The sequence below is a fragment of the Coregonus lavaretus genome (genome assembly GCF_964263955.1).
Source record: "Coregonus lavaretus genome assembly, contig: SUPER_35_unloc_1, whole genome shotgun sequence".
Taxonomy (NCBI): domain Eukaryota; kingdom Metazoa; phylum Chordata; class Actinopteri; order Salmoniformes; family Salmonidae; genus Coregonus; species Coregonus lavaretus.
In genome coordinates, this window is record NW_028167181.1 from 6044478 (window position 1) to 6070013 (window position 25536).

The 25536-nt window shown below is 43.1% G+C and overlaps 2 protein-coding genes across 2 annotated transcripts in view; one reads left to right on the forward strand and one right to left on the reverse strand.

Annotated features, from left to right (window-relative positions):
* Positions 1–5039: 5039 nt before the first annotated feature.
* Positions 5040–20772, forward strand: LOC311109928 (lens epithelium-derived growth factor-like). The gene is made up of 17 exons (XM_084188436.1): positions 5040–5100; positions 5738–5830; positions 6689–6765; positions 6952–7090; positions 7942–8037; positions 8530–8607; positions 10022–10081; positions 10208–10271; positions 10572–10671; positions 11098–11278; positions 12044–12102; positions 12947–13002; positions 13146–13216; positions 13548–13649; positions 14123–14324; positions 19381–19474; positions 19829–20772. The coding sequence occupies exons 2-17, from the start codon at positions 5759–5761 to the stop codon at positions 19857–19859; spliced, it is 1482 nt and encodes a 493-aa protein (XP_084044562.1). The 5' UTR covers positions 5040–5100; positions 5738–5758; the 3' UTR covers positions 19860–20772.
* Positions 20773–21666: 894 nt separating this feature from the next.
* The window catches only part of LOC311109973 (snRNA-activating protein complex subunit 3-like), a gene marked incomplete at its 5' end in the record, with an annotated part of 5997 nt that continues 2127 nt past the window's right edge, over positions 21667–25536 (reverse strand). The window contains 3 exons of the mRNA XM_084188485.1: positions 21667–21992; positions 22193–22300; positions 25462–25529. Coding sequence (XP_084044611.1) covers positions 21845–21992; positions 22193–22300; positions 25462–25529 — 324 coding nt within the window. The 3' untranslated portion in view covers positions 21667–21844. The remainder of the gene's footprint in view (positions 21993–22192; positions 22301–25461; positions 25530–25536) is intronic.

A 25536-nucleotide genomic window follows, 5' to 3' on the forward strand; every position in this document is an offset into this window, starting at 1 on the left:
CTTACCCACTCTGTTTAGCACATGGCCTCACACATGACACGAGTGGCGCAGTGGTTTAAGGCACTGCAACGCAATGCTAACTGTGCCACTGGAGATCCTGGTTCAAATCCAGGCTCTGTCGTAGCCGGCCGCGACCGGGAGACCCATGGGGCGGCGCACAATTGGCCCAGCGTCGTCCAGGGTAGGGGAGGGAATGACCGGCAGGGATGTAGCTCAGTTGGTAGAGCATGGCGTTTGCAATGCCAGGGTTGTGGGTTCGATTCCCACGGGGGGCCAGTATGAGAAATAAATAAAAATAATGTATGCACTCACTAACTGTAAATCGCTCTGGATAAGAGCGTCTGCTAAATTACTAAAATGTAATGACATCTTAAAGAGATGGGTGGGGCTAAGGCTTAAGAGGGTGTGAACGATGCTGAATGGGTGTAGACAAAGAAGAGCTCTCCAGTAGGTGTACCAAAACATTCAAGAGCCATTTTCTCAAAAGTGGGGTTACAAGTTTATCAACTTTGAAAGCAGAATTACTTTCCCATTGTTCCTCAACTGCAGTGTATGATATACCATTTTCTAGCTCTGAGTCTCTACTTTTATCCAATGTAAAAAAAACACAATTTCACATTTTGATTTATATGACCGAATAGAGGGAGTCAGTCACATATATCCTTAAACATGAGCAAACCTACTCCATAAACCACTGGGGTAAAAGTTCAGTAGTTGAGCTGTTGTCCTAAACTCTTATTCTTCGTGACAGAGGTGCTGCTATCTAAATGTATCTTGGTCCATCTATCATGGATTAACTACTCCTCGACAGAGATGTGGCCATAGACGTCTGCTGTGTGTGTGTGTGTGTGTGTTTCTGGGTAAGAAAAGTAGGCTAGCTCTGGGACGGCGCAGGGAACTGCCAGCCACCTTGGCTAATGTCAACCTGATCGAGGCTCAACCCAGTGGGGTGGGATGTTCCACTACAACCCTCGGCCCTGGGTCTAGCGCCATAATTAATATGTTGTTGTATCAAAGTTGAAGCGTTTGCCTCCGAAATGTCCCATGCACCGCTCCCCTTATTGAAGACCTGACCTCCAAGCAGCTGAAGGTTGCTCCGGAACTTGGCTCGCCCCCGAGTGAAAACATCTGCTCCCCTCGCAGGGCGGACCAGCGCGGTGGACCCCGCGTCTCAGCTGACTCCTCTAGCCCAGCAAGAGAGCCCTTCCCCTGTCCTCGCACGCTGACCCCCGCATTTATAACCCCGCCAGCAGCCCCACACATCCCCCCCTAGACCCGAGCCCCCGGCCCAGCTCTGGCCCGTTCCATCACCTTACTCCTCCTCCGCCCGCCAGCGTGCCAGTGTGGTCACTCCACCACTGAGAGGACTGATCCTGTCTTGTCATCCCCCCATCGCAGCCTGTCGAGAGGAGAGGATGGAGGAGGAGGCATCTGCGGCGCTCCCACAAACCGGTGACTGTTGGAACCCTGACAGAAGCATCTGTCATCCCCTGCCTTCACACACTCACCTGCTGTCCGAGGGCCTGACTCTCTCATTCCCTCTCTCTCTCTCTCTCTCTTTCTCCCCATCTCGTCCCTCCCTCCCTCTCTCTCTCTCACTGCAGAGCTGATAGGAAGCTCTCCTACGCCTCCTCCAGAAAAACTCTGCCATCTCTTGTTCTTGTTTAATCTGGGATAGGTACATCCATTTTTGGACTTGGGGGTAAAAAAACACATATGCTGCCACTATCCGTTTACAAACTAATTGTACTTCAGATTATTTTCCAAGTCTCCACCAGCCATCCAGTGTTTCAACAATATACATTTTGTATTACTGATAATACATGACCTGTGCCACTCAGTCCCAAATATTGTTTCAGACATTTAATTAAATCCATACTTTTGGCCGACATCTCACTTATAGTATAAAAAACACCTACTCAATCATATTACGTTTATTTGGCTCTTTTACTTTCATACTAGGTCATTTAATAGGGTTCCATAGTTCATCACCGGGTCGACAGTAACACTTCATGAAGAAAAAATAGGCCCCCTGAACATGGCTGTGGTGTTAATGAAGATACTGACCTGTCTGGCGATTACTTTATCATTCACCAATGGCACCCCTGCCCACCCCCCAACGAGCTGAAGAGTTGCCAGCAGCGGCGAGGGAAAGGCTGCCAATCCACGGGCACGACTGACACACACACACACACACACACACACACACACTCAAGGACACCATCGTTCACTGAAATCTGGCAAGGTGCCCTTCAGAAGAAGCCACACAGTCCTGGAGTGCCCTAAACCCTACACACTAAACCCTAAACACACAGTCCTGGAGTACCCTAAACCCTACACACTACACACACAGGCCTGGAGTACCCTAAACCCTACACACTACACACACAGTCCTGGAGTGCCCTGAACCCTACACACTACACACACAGTCCTGGAGTACCCAAAACCCTACACAATACACACACAGTCCTGGAGTACCCTAAACCCTACACACACAGTCCTGGAGTACCCTAAACCCTACACACTACACACAGGCCTGGGGTACCATAAACCCTACACACTACACACACAGTCCTGGAGTACCCTAAACCCTAAACTCTACACACACAGGCCTGGAGTACCCTAAACCCTAAACTCTACACACACAGGCCTGGAGTACCCTAAACCCTATACACTACACACAGTCCTGGAGTACCATAAACCCTACACACTACACACACAGTCCTGGAGTGCCCTAAACCCTACACACATCGGCCTAAAATATGCCAAAACCTGAACACACATACAGGGAATAGTTAAGTTCATTATTTTAAGGGTATATAATTATTTTAAGGGTATGTTCGCCAAGTACATTTACACATACTCTGAATGTTACTAGGTGATATGGAGTGAGTGAGAACAGCAGGACATCATGGGGCTCCTTAGAGAAAGAGGGATGGGACGTTGTGCCAACACCTCGTCTGCCAGGGTGAAGGGTAGATAGACACACTACCACCTTCAGTCCCTCCCTCCCCTCACTCCCTCCGTCCCTCCCTCTCTCCCTCTCTCCATCCATCCGTTCACCCCCCCACCTACCTACCTCCATCTCCCCCTCCCTCCCTCCCCACTAGGCCTGGTGTCTGAACCCTACTGAGCTGGCTCAGGTCCAACACCAAGGTCTCTCACCCTACAGGCTGGGCAGGGGTCCTCCTCCTCCTGGTTGCTCCTCTGTGTTATTCCTGGAGCCTGCTCTCCTCTCCTCTCTCCTCCCCAATCCCCCTCTCTGGGGTGACGGGCCTGTCCTTCACATTCATCAGTATCTCCTTTACTCCTATTGTCTTTCTCTCACACACACACACACACACACACACACACACACACACACACACACCACTGCTCTGTCCTGTGTTTGTGGTCACACACACCTAGGTCACCTTCATTCAGTCCTGCCTGCTGTGTTTGTTCAACAGTAGAAAGGTTCAAGTAGACGTGACGGTCCTGGAAATGGAACAATAGTCACTTTAATAATGTTTACAGTCACTTTAATAATGTTTACATATCTTGCACTGCTCATCTCATATGTATATACTGCATTATTTTCTATAATATTCTACTGTATCTTAGTCCATGCCGCTCTGTCATTGCTTGTCCATATATGTATATTTTCTTAAATTCCATTCCTGACTAGTTGTGTGTGTATTAGGTATACGTTGTGAAATTGTTAGATATTACTTGTTAGATATTACTGCACTGTCGGAGCTAGAAGCACAAGCATTTCGCTACACCCGCTATAACATCTGCTAAACACGTGTATGTGACAAATACAATTTGATTTGATAGTGGTGGTGTCAGAGGAAGCAGTTGCAGGCCTAGTATTACTGATGTGATGTCATTGTTGTTGTCAGTGCACAGAGATTCACCTTTCTAGACGAGACCTCTGATAATTCCAACTCAGTGATGTAGTGGAAGATAAACTCAAGTCAACTAAAACCTTTTTAATTGTGTGAATAGGGTCTATCTACCCTTTTTTACCAGTACATCCCTGCACTACAACGTACACGTAACCAAACATGTATGTTCCTGAATGAATGATACATTCAGAAGATGCAAAAGAGAATGTAACTAAATACTTTAATACAATGAAAGAGAAGTGAGGGAACAATACTCAATTCCTGTTATGGTATGTGGTCCTCTGTAGCTCAATTGGTAGAGCATGGCGCTTGTAACGCCAGGGTAGTGGGTTCGATCCCCGGGACCACCCATACGTAAAAATGTATGCACACATGACTGTTAGTCGCTTTGGATAAAAGCGTCTGCTAAATGGCATATTAAATTATTATTAATGTATTAAATTAGTGGGGCTCAGTACATATCTCCACCACTGGAGGGCAATGAATGGCAAGCAGTAAGGAATATGATTTCCTGTAGTGGTGCAAGACTCGAATACTCCACTAGATGTCAGCATTCTGTAAAATATGAAGACAGCTATAATGACCACGTTGACGTTTGAGGTTGACGTCCAAAGTAGCCTCCAGTTTAAATATAAAGTTATTTCACAAAGGAGTCGGACAAACGCTTTACCAAATGTTCTTACCTTCAAAGGAGTGATATGTATTACTATGTGATAACATGTCATATTTGGGGGTATTAGACAAACTCATATTTCAGATTGAGGCAACTTGAGCAAAACGAAAAGCATAGTTCCTCAAGTCAACTGTGATAGCTGTCAAAATGATCACATGTGGACTTAACAACATAATAACAACAATAATAACAACCATAATACCATAATGCGGCATCATTACCAAGGAAATGTACTTGCGCAGTTCTCCTAAACGTACATCTTATAGGAGGGGTGTACCTCATCCACTTGAATTGTCTTGCATTGACTACATCTACAAATACAACTGTGTGCACATCAGAAGCACAAATAATCTCAATTCAATTACTTTATTCACGTAAAAAGACCAAGATGCGCATTGCAAGGACTAGAATTTGAGTGTTTAGGATTTTAGCTTACCCTATTTTAGAGCTATTATGGTAGAATCCATTACCGTGTTGCGCGGGATCAGGAAAAGTTGTGCAGGCTGCTTAGCTAGCTACGAACATAGTACTAATTTGGTAAGCATTTTACATTTTCCTATAGTAAACACCATTCAGACTGTTTGTGAATATGACACTAACATACACATAATAGTATTCCTTTCTTAACGGTATGAATTAGTTCGTTTTGAACTGAGGTCAAAGCTATAAAGACAGTCCGCATGTTCATGTTGTCACCGGAAAATACTAGAATGACGGGAAAAGGAAACATTGTAGCGCAACGCTAGGTAGCTAAAGTTAGTAACTACATGTTGACAAGCATGAAAAAGTATCTACCTGTAAACATAATAATGCACTCTTCATGGGTCGCGGGAGATTCGGCATTAATGAATGAAACTGTATCCGTCCACGAGTCGATGGGCTAATGCATGGCATGGGGGTAAGGGTTAGTGCCCTTGCTACACACCCACACTGTTATGCACGAATCATGCATGCCCTCTGAGTCGGACACTTGTAGAATGTTCCCACATCTTAAACTCAATTCAGGTGTGCAATAGGTAGGTGCATGGTCCTGAAACATTTTCCCAATTGGCTTTTTCGTAGGACTACACGCATTTCATATAGCTATGTTCTTTCTGTGAATGTAGGCTAAAGTTGCATTCTGTTTACAAGTTTGCACTGAGTAGATGATCTGTGTATTATTATGTGTCAACAGAGTGCTCTACGTCGCAAGGAAATGGCTCGGGATTACAAACCTGGTGATTTGATCTTTGCGAAGATGAAGGGCTACCCTCACTGGCCTGCCAGGGTAAGGCAATACACAATCACACAAAACAAGTTACTTCCAGTTACCATAACGACGTATGTAGAGCTGGTCTATATGGACAAAAATCCATATCGCGATAAATTGCCAGAAATTATGCAATAACGATACATTTATAATAACATTAATGTGCACCACAATTGTGTAAATTATCCTTTTAAACTACTACTACTAGTTTGATGGTTGTAGACATCAATTGTCCCATTAACAATCACCAATATTAGCACAATTATTTCATTTCAAACTTCATATTTCTCTAGTATAGGCTACTTATCGTAATGAACGATATCAGCAAAATGCCTGCGATAAGTGATGGGTATGATCGGTGTCGATAATTTTCGGTTTGTCGTCCCAGCGCTAACATATAGTAATTTTTCTTTAATTTCATGGTATTCTAGAGTTGTTACTTCCATTCTAAACTTATATTGAACACTTTTAAAGCAGACATGTTACACAGATAATTTGTCATGCAGGGCATTTATTAAAGACGGGTGTTTTGAATTGTCTGCCAATCAGAGACTCCTGAGTGGCGCAGTGGTCTAAGGCACTGCATTGCAGTGCCAACTGCACAATTGGCTAAGCGCACAATTGGCCCAGCGTCGTCCAGGGTAGGGGAGGGAATGGCTGGCAGGGATGTAGCTCAGTTGATAGAGCATGGCGTTTGCAACGCCATGGTTGTGGGTTCGATTCCCACGGGGGGCCAGTATAAAAAAATGGATTCACTAACTGTAAGTCGCTCTGGATAAGAGCGTCTGCTAAATGACTAAAATGTAAATGTAAATGTAATTACATAAAATGTACAGACTAGGCTCATCAATTCCCTGCTCTCTCCCTTTCTACCAGATTAATGACTACTCTGATGGAGCTGTGAAGCCGGCCAACATGAAGTTTCCCATCTTCTTCTTTGGTACCCATGAAACGTAAGAAGTTAGCTAGCTCCCTCGGTCTCACCCATATACTACACTACACTACACTACAATACAATACAATACACCCTCTATCTCAACAATACACCAGTGCTTGATATTGGCAATGTGTACAATATACAAACATCAGCTTGAGCACCAGAAAAGCATCTATGCATTGACTTTCCTCCTCTATTGCAGTGCATTCCTAGGCCCCAAAGATGTATATCCCTACCTGCCCAATAAAGAGAAGTATGCCAAGCCTAACAAGAGAAAGGGCTTCAACGAAGGCTTGTGGGAGGTTGAGAACAACCCGAAGGTGGAGCTGAATGGAGAGAAGGTTTGTTTTATCTCTCTTTTGTCACCATTGTCATTTTGCTCTGGTTCGTGTTCGTTAGGGCACACAACGGAAGACGTTATGCAACAGAAAATGAATATGAGCGTTCAGCCTGGCTTCAGACCCAATACGAAATGTACTTTACATATTTCTAAGCACCTCCAAGACGTATGATACCTACTAATGGTCTAGTTACTTTAGACAGAAACAAAAGCGGGGAGGATGGGCGGGCCTAATCCGTGACTGTCTAGGTTGCGTGTTCGAGTCGCGCCAGGGACTGTAGCATTTAAAAGGTGCAGCGAAATGCTTATGTGCTAGCTCCCTCAACAATGCAGTACATTAATCAATTTACTTCCATTTGGTGTCTAATGAACATGCCCCTGGAGTTTTCTATGGAGGTGGGGGGGTTGCCCTAATGGTTAAAGGGGCAATCTGCTATTTCTACATCCATTTTTGGACTGTTAAATAAATGAAATATAGCCATTGATTCTTGAAGAATATAACTTATAAATGCCTCATGAGCTTAGATCAACTGTCATACCCCATCAGAAGCCAAAATATAACAAAGTCTATGTAAACAAACACTGTATAGTTTCAAAATATGGTTAAATCTATCATTTGGATATTATGGATGGTCAGTCCTTGTCTATGAATGCAAGAGTGGTAATATTCTATTTCTCAAGGCCCATCCCTCAGCTGTTTACCAAAACAAGTGATGGGTGACCACGTTTTGTTATTGTTTCAACTGCGGATTGCCCCTTTAAGGTTAGGTTTTGGAGTTAAAGTAGTCTGATCCTAGGTCTGTGATTTAGGAATGTTTTTTTTTGGCAACATGTTTGGTTTTCTTTCATTAGCAAATGATGCTGTCGGATAACGTAACGGAGAAGGACTCTGACAGTAACCCAGAAGGGGACGAGGAGGGAGATTATGAGAAGAGGAAGAAACCCAAAGTAGGCTAACCATTCTACCATAGAAGTAGAATCAATTATTGCATAGTTAATTCTATTTATATGGACTGTGTTATTCACGTATAAGAATACTGACTAACCTCACTTTCTTGACTAGCACCATGCCTACGTAACATTGAATGACGTGCGCTCTTGTACCAATGTGTCTGTCTGCTGTTGATGTTGTCTCCTTTTGCCAATGGTACCGTGCTTTGTGTCGTAACACCCCAAGAGGCAAACCATCGGCTGTGAATTGACAATGAATTGGGAAATGTTATTTTTGAGGGGGGGGGGTGTATGTTACTAGTATTTGACCAGAGTTGTTTGCCCAAGCTGAACCCCAATTATGTGTGGAATTGTCTAGGAGCGAAGGACTGAAGTCAAGGGAGAGAGGGGGCCCAACTTCTCTCTCTGGCTAGCTGTCAATTGGCCCAACTAAATAACTAACCTAACCCCCCATACCCTGGGCACTGTGTGTTTGGTGTGGTTACCCAGGTGTCGGGGGCTGAGAGTGAGGCTGGACAGGAGGAGGATGGGGGCATGCAGGTCTCTGAACAGAGACAGCCCCAGGATGTACGTACTGTTGCATGATGGGATAGGTGACCCTCCCACCCCACTTAGGGAAAGCATGATGTGGCACCTGGTGATTTTCATTTTATAGTTGTTGTTTTTTGTCCCTATTGTTACCATTGGCTTGCACGACTACGCATTGCAAAGGTATAAGGTGATGGTTTGGCTCCGTATCCTCCCTCTGTTTCTTAGCTAGCCTGGTTTTTCTGTTGGTAACAATAGTATTTTGAGGAGTGTTTTAGAACTGTGCAACAGAACCACAGGGATGGGTAGGGGTAGGTAGGGTTATTTCCTTGTAGTGAATGGTGAGAGGGCAAAGATAGAGGAGTTTTCAGTACCAGTAGAAGCCTGTAAGTTTAGTTTACTATGGATATGGATAGCGGTGTGATTGTGTCCTTAAAATAACCACTGTCATTCATTTTAAACAAACCTGGGCTCTCACTATGGGGGATCCTGCAAATGTTGTGTTTAGTGAGAGTGGGCATTCACCATAAAAAATGTAAATAAATCTGTGCATTTTTTTGGGTGAATTAGATGTGGGATGTTCAAAATGTAATTTGCATGACCTGAATGAATGAACCCTCCCTTTCCTTCACACTTCTCTAAAGGTTTGATGTCCTAGACAGTTTTTCTGATTCAACATTGACATGCCTAGGCCTGCTTGTTGATCAGTGGCATGTGTTGCTCCCTCCCTCCCTCCTTGGGTTGTTGTTATCAAGCTTTTAATTGGGGGGCTGAACTACAGCAATTCTTATCAGTTAAAGCAACGTATTTATGTTTTATTTTTGCATGGCATTCTATGTCGCTCTGGAGAAAGGTAAGGTGCTCTCTTGCGCCAATGACTGACCGTTCACTTGATAGGAACTGTTCTGGGAACTACACTCTTGCCGGCTGACTTGGTAGGTGTAATACAACAGTAATCCACTAGATGGGGCTGAAACGCTAAACTTTCCCTTGTTTTATGGCAAGGACAGTTGGGATGGAGTTATTACTATACAGATGTGGTCAAATATATTGGCACCCTTGCATGACTCACTTTCTTCTAAAATAAGTTGACATTGAAAAAACATTTGGTGTTTACATGTGCATTTGTTTGATTTACAACTGCACAGGACAAAACAAAAACAAACAAAACAAAAAATACATATATATAAATAAACTGAAATTTAGATTTTTAACCTAAGTCAACAAATGGCCTTCAAAATTCTAAATAATTTGGTTGGAGGCAAATATTCTGGTTTACTGTGTAATTTATCTCACCTGTGGTAAATTGCAGATGCCTACAGGGTAAAAAATAGCCATTCAACCACGTTTAAAAGAGAAAGCAGAACGTTCTACTCCTTTACACTGCAGTGTAAAGTGCAAGGGGTGCCAATATATTTGACTGCATCTGTGTGTGTGTGTGTTATTTTTCTAGGACCCCACACCAAACGAATCTACAGACACTCCCAAACCCAAGAGAAGAAGGAAGAAAAAGGTATCCCATATCCTCATGTATAACATGAATGAACTCAATCGAGACATAATGCAGCTGACATACAATACAACTTGTCGATCACTTTGAAACTAAACTCGGTGTCTTGCGTTCCGTGTCTCTTGTCAGAGTGATGTAGAGGCCGACTCGGAGAAAGAGGACACTGCCAACAGTCCCACATCCAGCCCTCAAGGTACAGCGTCTGTCAATGCAACCCTCGACCTTTCCCGCTGTTGTAGGTGTTGTGAGAGTGTATGTGTGTGTGTGAGCAAGACATCAGTCCTACCTCAGGCACTCCTATTATTTTGTCAAAGGGTAACACAACAACCACAGTAATGGAAAACAGCTTGCATGGCTCTCATATCTGTATTGGGACAGTAGTGTCCTTCTCATTATGATAACTGATGAGGACTAACAACTACAAACTCTATGACCTGTAAAACATTTGGATCCTTTGTGCTCCCTATGTGTTCCTGTGTGTTCCTGTGCCCAGGCGGAGAGGGCCCCACTCCTAAGCGGCGAGGCAGGAAGACCAAAGCTGAGAAGATGCTCCTACTCCAGCAGCAGGACCCCCAGGGCTCAGGCAGTGACATGTACGGTTGCATAATGTGGTTATGGTTCGTCTGTCTGTCTTACCTGCTGTTGTCTCCTGTAGAGGCCTCTTCAGCAGGCTTCTCCTTGTCCGACTCCTGCTTCTTATCATCACCATTAGTCTTATCTAGAGCAACAGACAAGCACACATACAATAAGAGCAAATGTGCATTTACAAGAACAATAAATGTCTTCATTGCACAGGTGTATTTTAACAATTTCAGTTCTATGTATCTAATAGAATCTCTATATGAGACACATCCACTGATTTAAAGGATCCACTAGTAATCCATAATTAATGGGCTGTTAAAATACATTGTCAGAAAACAACAGAGGATCAACACTACTGTAGCTACCATTGAACAACATTGCTTTGACTTTCTTGGGTAAAAAAAAAGAAGTCCTAAAAGACGTTTCTCTCCGTTCAGGGACACTGCTGAGTCAGAGAGAAAGAGGAAGAGGACGCCGGAAGACAAGTCCAGGAGAGGAGAGCAGGAGAAGAGGCCTGAGGGGAGGAGAAAGGAGGAGAGCAAAGGGAGGAAGGACCCTGACGCTAAACGGAGGAGACAGGCCAAAGAGGAGAGCTCCTCTGACTCCTCTGACCAGGAGGTGGGTGTCCCACGACCAGACAGGGGTGGTGTCCCACGGCCAGACAGGGGTGGTGTCCCACGACCAGACAGGGGTGGTGTCCCACGACCAGACAGGGGTGGTGTCCCACGACCAGACAGGGGTGGTGTCCCACAACCAGACAGGGGTGGTGTCCCACGACCAGACAGGGGTGGTGTCCCACGACCAGACAGGGGTGGTGTCCCACGACCAGACAGGGGTGGTGTCCTACGACCAGACAGGGGTGGTGTCCTACGACCAGACAGGGGTGGTGTCCTACGACCAGACAGGGGTGGTGTCCCACGACCAGACAGGGGTGGTGTCCCACGACCAGACAGGGGTGGTGTCCTACGACCAGACAGGGGTGGTGTCCCACGACCAGACAGGGGTGGTGTCCCACGACCAGACAGGGGTGGTGTCCCACGACCAGACAGGGGTGGTGTCCCACGACCAGACAGGGGTGGTGTCCCACGACCAGACAGGGGTGGTGTCCCACGACCAGACAGGGGTGGTGTCCCACGACCAGACAGGCTGGCAAATTCTAATTCAGATACTGTTTCCACTATATGGGGGGGTTGCCAGTAGTTGGTACCTTCCAAGTACCCATAGGGTTAAAGGTGCATGTTGAACATTTGCTCCAGCCTAGTGTAGCATACAGTTACACAGTGATACCATGTCATGACAAACGGTACCAGCCAAGCATATCTACATGTATGAACATCCAATCAACATCTCTTTCTCCACCCCGTTAACCAATGTAACCATCAGAAGAGCAAGCGGCAGCAGCCCACTCCGACCGAGACGGGGGACAAAGACGATCAGAAAGAGTAAGGTGACCCTCTGTCCACCTGTCTGTCTGTCTCTGTCCACCTGTCTGTCTGTCTCTGTCCACCTGTCTGTCTGTCTCTCTGTCCACCTGTCTGTCTGTCTCTCTGTCCACCTGTCTGTCTGTCTCTCTGTCCACCTGTCTGTCTGGCCGCCTGTCTGTCCGTCTATCTATCTGTCTGTATATCTGTCTGTCTGTCTGTCCACCTGTCTGTCCATCTATCTACCTGTCTGTCCATCTATCTGTATCTGTCTGTCCGTCCACCCAACACTCACCTTTCTATTTAGTACCCCACATGGGTTCCACATCACCCCACAGGGGCTCCACATCACCCCACAGGGGCTCCACATCACCCCACAGGGGCTCCACATTCTCAATGGCTAGTGATATATTTTTTACTGCTCCGTCTAAAAATGGCGCCCGACGTGATGGTCGTTTGTGTAGAAGACCATGTGTCAGAGGTCACTGTGACAAGATGGCAGGGTCAGGGTTTATGTCGAATGGTAGCCGCAGCGGGAGGACAGGGGAATGACAGAATTGGATGTCAGACATGAGGGTCATTCCATGTGCACAGGTCACAAGAGGCCTGCACAACAGGGGTCAACTGTTCTGGATGGAGGGGGGGAGATTGGGTTCCCTGTTCTGTACATCCATCTCAAATTATCTCCAGTTGACATGTTGATGGAATTTCCAGTGGTGCTACTCTTAAAACGACTGGCAGTTCAGTTTGGTTGTGTGTACATATGAGGTTTTTGGTTAGTCGTTTGCATGTGGACTTCAAATTGAATTGACGTGTGACCTGAGTTGATTTGGTGCGTTAATGGTCTTATGTGTTTCTCTATCAGGCAAAAAAAAGAGGATGGGAAAAAAGTGGATGAAAGGAAAGGTGACAAGAAGAAAGGTGAGTTTGTGTATTGGTGTTTTCTCGTGGACATTGTGAAGATCATTGCTACTAGGCCTAGTTATCCTCTGTGGAGATTAGGTCAACTCTGGCTTTCATGACCGAATCATGACTGATGTTTGTTTTTCTTCCCTTCATCGCAGAGATATCGACAGAATCGAGGCTGCAGAGGTTGCATGGAGAAATCAAAATCTCCCTCAAGATTGACAACCCAGTAAGTTCAAGACTGCCCCTGATCAGGGGTACTCTGACCCTACGAGGTCTGGAGCCTGGTGGTTTTCTGTTCTACCTGATAATTAATTGCACACACCTGGTGTCCCAGGTCTAAATCAGTCCCTGATTAGAGGGGAACAATGAATGCAGTGGAACTGGCTTCGAGGTCCAGAGTTGAGTTTGAGGGATCTCGATCTTAGTTCTTGTTTATTTATAACTTTTTTTGTCAGACCTTTGCAATTTTGTTTAGTAGGCTGTTACTCACCTGGTTGAAGAAGATAAATGTGTGTGTGTGTGTGTGTGTGTGTGTGTGTGTGTGTGTGTGTGTGTAGGATGTGAAGAAGTGTCTGGTGGCGTTGGATGAGCTGGGTATGCTGCAGGTCACCACCCAGCACCTGCAGAAACACTCGGAGCTCATAGCAACACTCAAAAAGGTAATGTCCCTGTCAGAGCTGTGTCCCAGAATGCATGTGCTGACCCTGACTGCTGGGGTTTATGGTTGAGGGTAGCGCTTCCCCTACAAAGACGCACACCTGCTGCCACTTAGCCCTCACCTTCTGCTTAGGTCGTCACATTATAAGAGTACATAAGAACATCTGCTAATTGTATACAACTGTGGGTGCATGTTATTGTGTGCATGTTTACGGGTGAATATTTATGTGCATGCAAACTTTTATCCCCCATGTACATGCTGCTCTTTGTTGCCAGATCTGGAGGTTTAATAAGTTAAATGCTATTGATATTTTATCCAAAGTGACTTAGTCATTTGTGCATACATTTTACGTAAGGGTGGTCCCGGGAATTTAACCGACCATCCTGGCGTTGCAAGCGCTATGCTCTACCACCTGAGCTACAGAAGACCACCTATATCTCCTGTATTTACTGTATGCTCTCCATGGGTGGCCAGATCCGGAGGTTCAAGGCCAGCCAGGACATTATGGACAAGTCCACCATGCTGTACAACAAGTTTAAGAGCATGTTCCTGCTGGGGGAGGGGGACCAGCTGCTCAGCCAGGTGCTCAACAAGTCCATAGCAGAGCAGAAGCAGCAGGAGGAGGCCAGGAAGGGAGTCCAGAAGAAGGCAGAGCGGGCCAGGGAGAACAACACAGGTACTGGGAGGAAAGAGGGACTGGGGCTCTGTTCCTATAGCCACACTAGCGAACTGCACACTGGCTAACTGCAAACTTAGTAAAGCCAAGAATGGTGCTTTGAAGAAGGCCAGCAGGTCAGGGAAAACAACACTGGGAATGGGACTGGGGGAGGGGGAATGGGGGTCTTGTGGAGTGGGAGATAAGTGATAAATGTAATGGAGGTGGGTTGGTGACACTACTTACTCTATGTCTGCACCTAGAGCTAAACCCAAGGCTTTAGCTCAGTGGGCTAATGCAGTTTTGAGTCATGCGGAACACTGGTTTGATACCTGATCAGTCACAATAGCTGGATTTAGAAGTTGCCCAAAAGCACTGGTCTCAGATCAGATTAGCCAACAGAATCCTTCAGAAAGATGAAGAAATATTACCCAGTATCTGTGGTTAGGGTCAACGCTCTACATATTCCTCCTTGGGAATCTGATAGAAATCCTAGATGTGATGATCATCAACTCAAACATTCCAGATTCAGAAGGCTCGGTGTCTTTCTCAGTGTTCTGCAATGCTCGTTGTGTGGCCTGTGAAATATCCTGTGAATTTATGTCCATACGACTAATTGTTTGGGAGAAAAACTCTTCACCAGCCAGTATAGAGAAAGGGTAGATAAAGACCAGACCGACTCTGAGACTTAATAGATATGTGCCTTTTTGTTTAGAATATTGTGTTATTAAATTTTTTACATAAACAATTACTGTGGGAACATATTGTGATGAAAGGCAAACAGTCACTTAGTATAGGTAGTTAAGAGCGTATCCGCTCTTGGCTCAATGCCAACTTGTGATATGCACACGTGAATCTGACTTTCGTATAAGTCAGGCGGGGACAACATTAGGAGAATTAGCTCAAATTCTAGTTATGTGCACATATCGGGTTAGGATTTGACACTCTATTTAATCAGGTATGGTGGGCCAACTCCGAACTGGAAATACACGCAACTTTTGCATAAATCATCATGCTTTGTCAATGGGAGATTCATTCGCATGAAAATTGGAGTTAGCGTTGTGCTTTCATCCCTGTATGAAAAGAATATTGTCTACTGATCATATCGGCTTTGAGGTTCTGGTCACCTCATTGGCCACCCTTTATGACCGGTTAGGCCATGTGCGTAGAATAAAGCCTTGTTCACACTGCAAGCCTTAATGCTCAGATCGGTTTTGTTTTTTAAAATCCATTTCGGAATACTGACTGTCCAAACAGCGAGTTACATGTGACCAAATCGGATTTGTGTGTGTTCAGACAGCAGTCATTTGCTGACATGGCTACGCTAGTTGTCATAGTAACGATGGGTGGTGTTGATTGGTGGTGGTGTTGATTGGTGGTGGTGCTCATGACGTGCTTCCTATCACTCCGGAAGTGTAGCAAGCTAAGGTGACAACAATGCCTGCCATGGACATTTTCCCAGTTGCTTTGAATGTTCAAAATCATAGGGTTAGAACTAGGGTTGTGGAGGGCATTAAATTGTCGGCCGGTTATTGTCGTGCAAAAGACTGCCAGTCTCACGGTAATTGACCGTTAATTAACAAACACCTTTAGCATCTCCATGCCTCCACACATACTAGCCACTGATGCACCCTTTAAGTATAATACATCAATTTAATGTACACCATCACAAAAAATCCATTGTTGTAGTCAGGTCTAAAGAAACATGATATGAAGAAAATGTATTTCAGAAGATCTAAATATTTGTTGGCCTATGTTATCTGGCTATGCTCCATGCCATAGGCTGTAGGCTTGTTCATTTAGCTGACAACATATACAGTGGGGGAAAAAAAGTATTTAGTCAGCCACCAATTGTGCAAGTTCTCCCACTTAAAAAGATGAGAGAGGCCTGTAATTTTCATCATAGGTACACGTCAACTATGACAGACAAATTTTGGGAAAAAAATCGCGTCTCACAAATTTCCACCGGTCTAATGTCCATTGCTCGTGTTTCTTGGCCCAAGCAGGTCTCTTCTTCTTATTGGTGTCCTTTAGTAGTGGTTTCTTTGCAACAATTCGACCATGAAGGCCTGATTCACACAGTCCCCTCTGAACAGTTGATGTTGAGATGGCTGTGACTTGAACTCTGTGAAGCATTTATTTGGGCTGCAATTTCTGAGGCTGGTAACTCTAATGAACTTATCCTCTGCAGCAGAGGTAACTCTGGGTCTTCCATTCCTGTGGCGGTCCTCATGAGAGCCAGTTTCATCATAGCGCTTGATGGTTTTTGCAACTGTACTTGAAGAAACTTTCAAAGTTCTTGACATTTTCCATATTGACTGACCTTCATGTCTTAAAGTAATGATGGACTGTCGTTTCTCTTTGCTTATTTGAGCTGTTCTTGCCATAATATGGACTTGGTCTTTTACCAAATAGGGCTATCATCTGTATACCTTGTCACAACACAACTGATTATCTCATATCTTAAGATGGAAAGAAATTCCACAAATTAACTTTTTAAGGATCACCTGTTAATTGAAATGCATTCCAGGTGACTACCTCATGAAGGTAGTTGAGAGAATGCCAAGAGTGTGCAAAGCTGTCATCAAGGCAAAGGGTGGCTATTTGAAGAATCTAAAATATAAAATATGTTTTGATTTGTTTAACACTTTTTTTGGTACTACATTTTACATTTACATTTTAGTCATTTAGCAGACGCTCTTATCCAGAGCGACTTACAGTTAGTGCATACATTCTTTTTTCATACTGGCCCCCCGTGTTATGTGTTATTTCATAGTTTTGATGTCTTCACTATTATTCTGCATTGTAGAAAATAGTAAAAATAAAGAAAAACCCTGGAATGAGTAGGTTTGTCCCAACTTTTGACTGGTTCTGTACATACATACATACACATATAAATAAAAACATATACATATCCTTTAAAAATATATATTTTCCTTTATTACTTTCTAACCCTACCACCCCTCCCCTAATTGGAGTAAACTAGTGAACAACAATACTTAGGCCTCTACTTCCAGCTTATACATACTATATACATTTTATGTACACAATTTTACAATAGTTCTATTTTGTTTGTTTTTACTCCTGAACTTCCTCTACCCTCAATCTCTCTGATCATTTTCATGATGTCCATCCGGTTAGCTTCTATATGCCATATCTTTCAAACTGTGCTCTTTCACAAAAGTTCTTAACCTATAATTATTGAACTTAGCTGAATAAAATATAAATAATATTTTTCCCATTACGGAGCGAGTGCGCATATGAAGTGGCTATGTTGAGCATAAAAGTGATCATTTTGAAACAGGTCCTATATGCTAGATAGAGTTATTTGGGAACTTTAGTTGCGAATGATACAAAACTTAGAATGTCTTAGAAATCAAAACGGATATCGGCTGCATGGGGTGACTACATGCTATTGATGATTTGAGAAAGGAACAAAAAAAGCTGTTCCTTGCCCCAGTCTGCACAGCTGTTCTCTCATCGAGTGGTCATATTTTCACACATCAGACTACTCTCAATTTAATCTTGTCTTTACTAATATGTAAAATTTGTTTAGATTTAGAATGGCCCATTATCAAATGGGCATGGGGGGAAAAAGCCGTAATCCATATGTACTCAAATAGCGAATGGAGGCCGCGCGCTTTCCCACCAGTCCGTTTTGTAGGGCTACTTCGGGTTTATAGCGGAGCATGTGTTTTAATATGAGCAGCTGAGAAATAAATATAAGAACACTTATTTCACTCCACGCCTCAACCACTGCCTGGGCTCATATGCATAAGCTCTAGTATGCTTATTGGAGTTTTGAATTCATCTTCACCTTAGAAAGCGCCAAGGTTTCATTTGTTAGGCTTTGGAACAACATCCCCAACAACCATGTTTAATACTGTTCAAATTGATCATCACAGTGAAGTGAGTTTTAAAAGTAAGATGGGCCTACTGTTTTGATAAGTGCTTGATGTGATTTTCAGTTGCATTTGTATCGATGTCAGTGGTTAGAGGGACAATAGAGCCCTGAGTAACAGGCCATTAGGACCTGATGGTAGTTAGCATGTTGGGTACTACCAAAGCATGTCCAGATTGCATAAAAGGAGATTACCATGGACAGTCACATGGAATTTTATTGCGGTCATGACTCATGACGGCCGGTGTGGGGGTAATATGGGTGACCCCTAGTAAGAACACCTTTTTAAAGTCTCAAGGTATATGATCCAACTTTCAAAACAAGTCATTTTTAGCTAGCCACAGCAGTCAACTAGCTAGCTAGGTAGCTGTTTAGCTTTCTAGCACATTCACTCATTTGTTTGTAAATTATTAACAAAATAGTTAGTTGCCACATGGTCTTGTTTAAACTGTCAACAGATTACCAGCAAGCAACAAGATATGCCTAATAACAGTCTAACAACCATTTAAGGGGAAATAAATCCGATTTGACTGTTCAGACAAGTCACATGGCCAGGGATCAGATTTGAATCTGATTTCAAACCACATACGAAGGTGGTTTGAAATCTGACTTGAAATATCTGATTCAATGTGATTTTTGGTTGTTCAGACTGCAGGAAAAATTACAGATTCTAATCAGAGATGTAATTTTTTAAATTTTTTTATAGGATTGGAGTCATTTCAAACTGCCAATGTGAACAAGGCTTAAGAGTAAGATGCCACAGCGGCCTTACCACCATAGAATTATATTTCTGAGGTTCCCATAACTTTTTATGACTGGTCTGTAGGCACTATGCCCTTTTTTTATGATTGGCTCAGTAAGTATTAACACGATCAGGAGGGTTGTGTTATAGTCGGGACCACATCCGCACCACCAGGCATTTCCAATGGATGGAATATCAGATTAGTCTCCGCCTGGCCAGGGTGCAGGCATGAGTGTGTCACATGTCATCCCCTCCTGACTCCTCCAGGAGATTTCAGTGTTATGGGTCGTAAAATGAGAGCTAGAAAAATAATGATGTGTATCTGGGCAAGAGGCTGGGTGTCTGTGTTTGGATTATGTATGCAGGCTGAAACTGAAAGCGTGTGTGTCTGCGTGTGCGTCTGTTCCTCACGTTGTGTGTGTCTCTTGCTCTAGATAAGACTAATGGTGACTCCAGTCCTGATGATAAGAAGCAGGAGTCGGACAAGGAGAAGCCTGCTGAAGAGGCCTCTACAGGAGATAACAGCAGGTAAGACAGACCGATGGACTGTAGGACGGACAGACAGACGGGGGCCAATGAGTTCTGGGTGTTTTGGAGTGCTTGCTCACAACAACAGACTTAACCAGAGCCACCAGACCTACATGTGCATACGCCGTTGACGAATGTCCTCCATCTCACTCTGTTCACTGTATCTCTTTGGGTCTCAGTAGGTTTAATGAACAAGAATTCCTAAACCAAGCAAATTTTCACACAAAAATAAATGTATCAGCATTTGTCAGTTTGCTAGTTATAACCCCATTTGTGTTTGTATAACTTCTATAAACGTTCTTAACTGCACTGTGTGCTAGTTGCCGTCCCATTTCATAATCCCTTTACATGCAGTGTAGTGAAGGCCCAAGAGGAATCCACCTGATGATGAAGAAACCTATCTGACTGACTGAACTGAAGGGAATGTTGGTGCTGCTGACCTGAACTCACTGCTCCTGAGTCCTGACTGATCTGTGCTGCCACCACTTGCACACACTAGTCCAAACACCACCAATCAGAGGTTAACGCCTGTTGCTATGACTACATGTCCATCTCAAATAGTACAAATCCAGGCTCTTCTGGTTTGCACACCCACGTCCTTCTAAACCTTACAGAGCAGTGTCTTCCATAGTCTTATTTTAGATTTCTTTTAACGATTTAACTATGGCTGTTTTTAAACTGATGGTAGTAAAAAGTGGTTCCATAAGGAAGATATATTGTTAGTTTAATACAGGCATATCTAACCCATCCCTGACCTCAGATTGTTTGTTTAAACGATTCTACTAAGAAGTGAAATGGTGACCGTATCATGTTTGAGAAGGTCATGGCAAAAATGGAGTGGGTCAACGAAGCTGTATATTCTGTTTTAGAATATTTGACCAGATAGTCTGTTTTTAGAATCACTTAATGTTTGACATCCCAATATCTTTCAGTTCAACTCAATTCTCCCAATTATACAAGATGGATGATGTATATGGTAAGACTACATATACGGTAGTTACTGGTAGAGGAGTCTTTGTATTACTTGTTAGTTTAGTAAATGTAATCAATACTGACCAATATTACTCCTAGAGTAGGTGTACATATTTTTTTCAGAATGTTCTTGCACAGAAAGGAAATACTACTCAAGTGTGACAGTTTATTTAGCCAATAAAGTGCTTTTTTTTTTCTCGCACACCCAAGTTTAAATGTGTGTTTAAGTCCTCCATTTTGCTGACATTGATGTAAATAAGAGTATTTTTGTGCCTGTCTGAAAGCCTGTTTTTGCCTCATTTTAATAAAGCAATGGTTCAATAACATTCCTTTTGTCAGTAACTACATTAATCGATTGATATTCAGTTATTTTGTTTATCGAAACAAATTTTGTTTTTAGATATAATATATTGGCACCCTTGTATGATTCACTATTTTTATCAAAAAATAAGTTTAAATTAAAAACGTATTCACACTTCACAGGTCCAAATCAAAACTGGCCTAGACTAGCTTATTCAAATTAATTACATTTGGTTGGAGGCAATGATTCTGGTTAACAGAGTAATGTCTCACCTGTGGTAAATTGCAGGTGCCTACAGGGTAAAAATTGCCATTCAACCAGTTTAAGAGAGAACAACATTCTGCTCTATTGTAAAGTACAAGGGGGTGCCAATATAATTGACCTCATCTGTATGAGTTCAAGTGAAGTTGCTTCAATCAATGGTACTGTAGTGTCAAGTCGACGGTTATCTTTTCACAGGTCAGAACAATAGTCACATGGAAAAGAAGTATTTGCGTAATATCTTTTCTCAGATCTGAGCTTTCGGGTCTAATCAAATGGCCACCATTAGCTTAACAGATCGGTTAAGACGATTTAAAACACTTCAATGGAATAATAATGTTGCTAAAGTGCCTTTCCAAGTCACCATCACTCGAGCTGTCGCAGGGCAAGATATACAGTGCTATCCAACTCCCTAGCCAGAGGCACTACAGGTATAAGAGAAGGGTGTTGTCCCACTGTCCATAAAGCTTAATTTGTGAAACCAATACTTCGTAAAAGCTATGATCGTTCATGTGAACTTTTCATCATGAGTAGCATGAGCTGGTGACGTCACCAGTTCACCACTGAAGGTTCATCAATCCTAAACTAACGTTCTCAATATGAGCTTTACAATTCTAGACGACTACAGAAAAATATCACTGCAAATGTACCCCCCAAAAATGCTTTATTAACCAGAACATTTCCATGTGACCGTGAATCCCAATCCAAGATGAAAGTAGAAAAACAGTAGGTAAAGTGCTTTAATTCCAACAGAAAATAGAAAAACTCCTCCCTATGTGCCAATACTGCCCAGCAGTAGATGGGAGAAAGGTTAGTAGAATGTGGGCAGCTCGGTCTCAGTTGAAGGCACCAGGGTCCACATAAGGGTAGGCCAGAAACTGTCCTAGTTTGTTTCCTTCCTTGTCGTAGTGCAGCATGCGGAAGCACCGCTCACAGAAGAGACACGGGTCATTTGGGGCAAATGGATCATTTGTGGTTAACCATCTGAAAACGAAACAAAAAAAGGCCAGTTAGTACACTGACAACTTCCGTGCCAGATAATTCTTTAACTCATCATTTTTAAAACTAATGTACAGTCAATTACTAGGGATATGTTTTTTTTGGCCAGGTCATGTAAACAGGGAAAACTCATAACCCAAGTAATGATTATCTTTTATTGTGGGGGACATTTTGTCTCTACACACCTGCCGATGTAGACGTTACACACGGCGCACTTCCTGGTCATGACCCTGTGCTTGTGGGTAAGGAGAGGGTACAGTTTCTTATCCAGGCAGTCATCCTTATGGGCCAGTCTAGAAACATTGGGCAGGGGGAAAAATAAAACTTACATACCATGTCCACACTAATGAGCCAAACTGTACTGAACTAGCCCTGTTACGTATCCACCATAGTTGCTGGAACCTTTCACCTGTCGTGTGGAATGATCTCCAATGCACTTTACAAATAGGAAGAATTGGTGCCTCTAATGCAGGGGTGTCAAACTCATTCCATGGAGGGCCTACGGTATGCTGGTGTTTGTTTTTCCTTTCAGTTAAGACCTAGACAACCAGGTGAGGGGAGTTCCTCACTAATTACTAACCTTAATTAACTTTAATTAATGTGGTCCTCTGTAGCTCAGCTGGTAGAGCACGGCGCTTGTAACGCCAAGGTAGTGGGTTCAATCCCCGGGACCACCCATACACAAAGAAAAATGTATGCACGCATGACTGTAAGTCGCTTTGGATAAAAGCGTCTGCTAAATGGCATATTATTATTAATCCATCAAGTACATGGGAGGAGCGAAAACCCGTAGACACTGTCCTCCTTGGAATGAGTTTGACCCCTGTGCTGTAGGCCTAGGGCACTGTTTCCCAAACTCGGTGCACATTTTGTTCTTTGCCCTAACACTACACAGCTGATTCAAATTATCAAAGCTTGATAATTAGTTGATTATTTGAATCAGCTGTGTAGTTCTAGGGCAAAAACCAAAACGTGCACCGAGTTTGGAAAACACTGGCCTGGGGCATTTGACGGCTCCTAGGAGATCATTTTACTGAAGAATGTGTCTTTAAACTACACAACAATACATAAAAAGCAAAACACTATCATAATTTGTGTATACTGTATTTTGATATGTATTGTTGTGTTAAACAGGGCTCATCTGGAAAAGAGACCTTGGTCTCAGCATTGATTCCCTGTCAAAATAAAGGTTAAATAAATAAACCGTGCTGAAAAAGGACAAAGTGATGGGATATCTGAACCAGCACAGTTTGGGAACTGTTTCACTGGCAGCACTGAGGCAGAGTCCTTCTTGGAAACATCACACCGCTATGCCACAAAACCAGCCTTCATGCACAGTTACAGTGCCTGCAGCAAAGAAAACCAGTCAGAAGAATGCTAAAAATACTTAAACAAATCAAATCAGTCTCAGAACGATGACATTTTGAAAGCCTCTAGGCTCTTTATCATGTGAGTGAATTGATCAAAGAAGTGAATTGATCCTATTCATCTAGAAAGGGCAGCACTTTCCCCTGGCCTGCTGCCTTATCAGAAATCTAGCCTTCTTCACAGTATTGACTATTGACACACAGCACTGATATGAGTAAGGTGACCTGATTTCTGACACATTGATTCCTCATAGATACAGCGAGTTCCAAAAGTAAAGTGTAGACTGTCGGCTTTAATTTGAGCGTATTAACACACTTTGTACATTCAGTGCATTCGGAAAGTATTTCAGACCTCTTGACTTTTTCCATATTTTGTTACGTTACAGCCTTAAATTGTTTTTTCCCCCTCAATCTACACACAATACCCCATAATGACAAACAGGTTTTTAGAAATGTTTGCAAATATATATATATATATATATATATATATATTTTTTTTTAACTACTGAAATATCACATTTACATAAGTATTCAGACCCTTTACTCAGTACTTTGTTGAAGCACCTTTGGCAGCGATTACAGCCTCGAGTCTTCTTGGGTGTGACGCTACAAGCTTGGCACACCTGTATTTGGGGAGTTTCTCCCATTTATCTCTGCAGATCCTCTCAAGCTCTGTCAGGTTGGATGGGGAGCGTCGCTGCACAGCTATTTTCAGGTCTTTCCAGAGATGTTCGATCGGGTTCAAGTCCGGCCTCTGGCTGGGCCACTCAAGGCCATTCAGAGACAAAGTGTCATTTTGGGATGCAAACTCAAAATTGAATAAATGTAAACTCTATATCTGACATGGTACTGGTGTCTTGTTAAGACTACCAAGAACCTCTGTGTGACCCTGATTTAGCCCACTGCAGTAAAAGGTTATTAAGGGGGTAAAATTATCTGTTTCAGTCATTAGTAAAGGGCACATCGTTAAAGAGTTATTATTATTATTATTATTATTATAAGAGTACAATTATCTTTTTTAGGTGGGTACATTGTGGGTACCCAAGTCATTAAGCATGTTGTGAACCTAGGGTCACAATATTGAACGCATTAAGGCGTTATCTGTTAGACACCTAGAGAGGAGGAGAGAGTGATTTATTAAGTCCCGAGCTTGCAGACCCTGTAGCTGCTTGTAAATACCCCTACTTGTAACCTGACACCAACCCCTGCACCCATCTCTTTAAGTTCAACAAGTTCACTACACATCACCTGAGAGGATGTCACTAAGAGATCAACAAGTTCAAACACATTTTTTACTTCAAAGAAACAGGTGCACTGTCAAGTTACCTAATGACAATAAATATAGTGCCTCATCCGGAGGATGTCATTAAGAGGTCAACCAAAAGGACACAGCAAAGCACATCAATCACTTTTTGACAGCAACAGTCTACTATGCTCTCTCTTTCATTTGCTGTTTGTTTTGGTTGCGTTTCAGATTATTTTGTGCCCAATAGAAATTAATGGTACATAATGTATTGTGTCATTTTGGAGTCACTTTTATTGTAAATATATTTATAATATGTTTCTACATTAATGTTGATGCTAGCTCTTATTTACAATAAAAGTGACTCCAAACTGACACAATACATTATTACCATAATTTCTATTTGGTACAAAATAATCTGAAACAACCAAAACAAACAGCAAATGCATCCAACAAATGTGTAGAGTCACAAGCTTGATGTGGTCATTGCGTGCTGTGAATATGGGACCAAATACTAAACATTTTACTACTTTACGTGAATTTGTCGCAATACTTTTGGTCCCCTAAAATGGGGGGACTATGTACAAAAGTGCTGTAATTTCTTAACGGTTCACCCGATATGGATAAAAATACCCTCAAATTAAAGCTGACAGTCTGCACTTTAACCTCATAGCTGTATCATTTCTAATCCAAAGTGCTGGAGTACAGAGACAAAACAACAAACGTGTCACTGTCCCAATACTTTTGAAGCTCACTGTAGGGGGGGGGGGACAACACACCAAGTCAAAGCTCAACATCCAGGTATCAATATGATCAATATGAATGACAAAATATGACCTCTGACCTGATGTCGGTGATGATGACAACGTGCTCGCAGTCTCCCTGGTGACAGAAGAGGTAGGGGTAGCCCACCTTCACC

Excerpts from the sequence above, each read along its gene's own strand:
- LOC311109928 (XM_084188436.1), top strand. The coding sequence starts at position 5,759 with ATGGCTCGGGATTACAAACCTGGTGATTTGATCTTTGCGAAGATGAAG. Across the intron at positions 12,103-12,946 it reads GACAAAGACGATCAGAAAGA|GCAAAAAAAAGAGGATGGGA; the intron begins GTAAGGTGACCC and ends TTTCTCTATCAG. Across the intron at positions 13,217-13,547 it reads CCCTCAAGATTGACAACCCA|GATGTGAAGAAGTGTCTGGT; the intron begins GTAAGTTCAAGA and ends GTGTGTGTGTAG.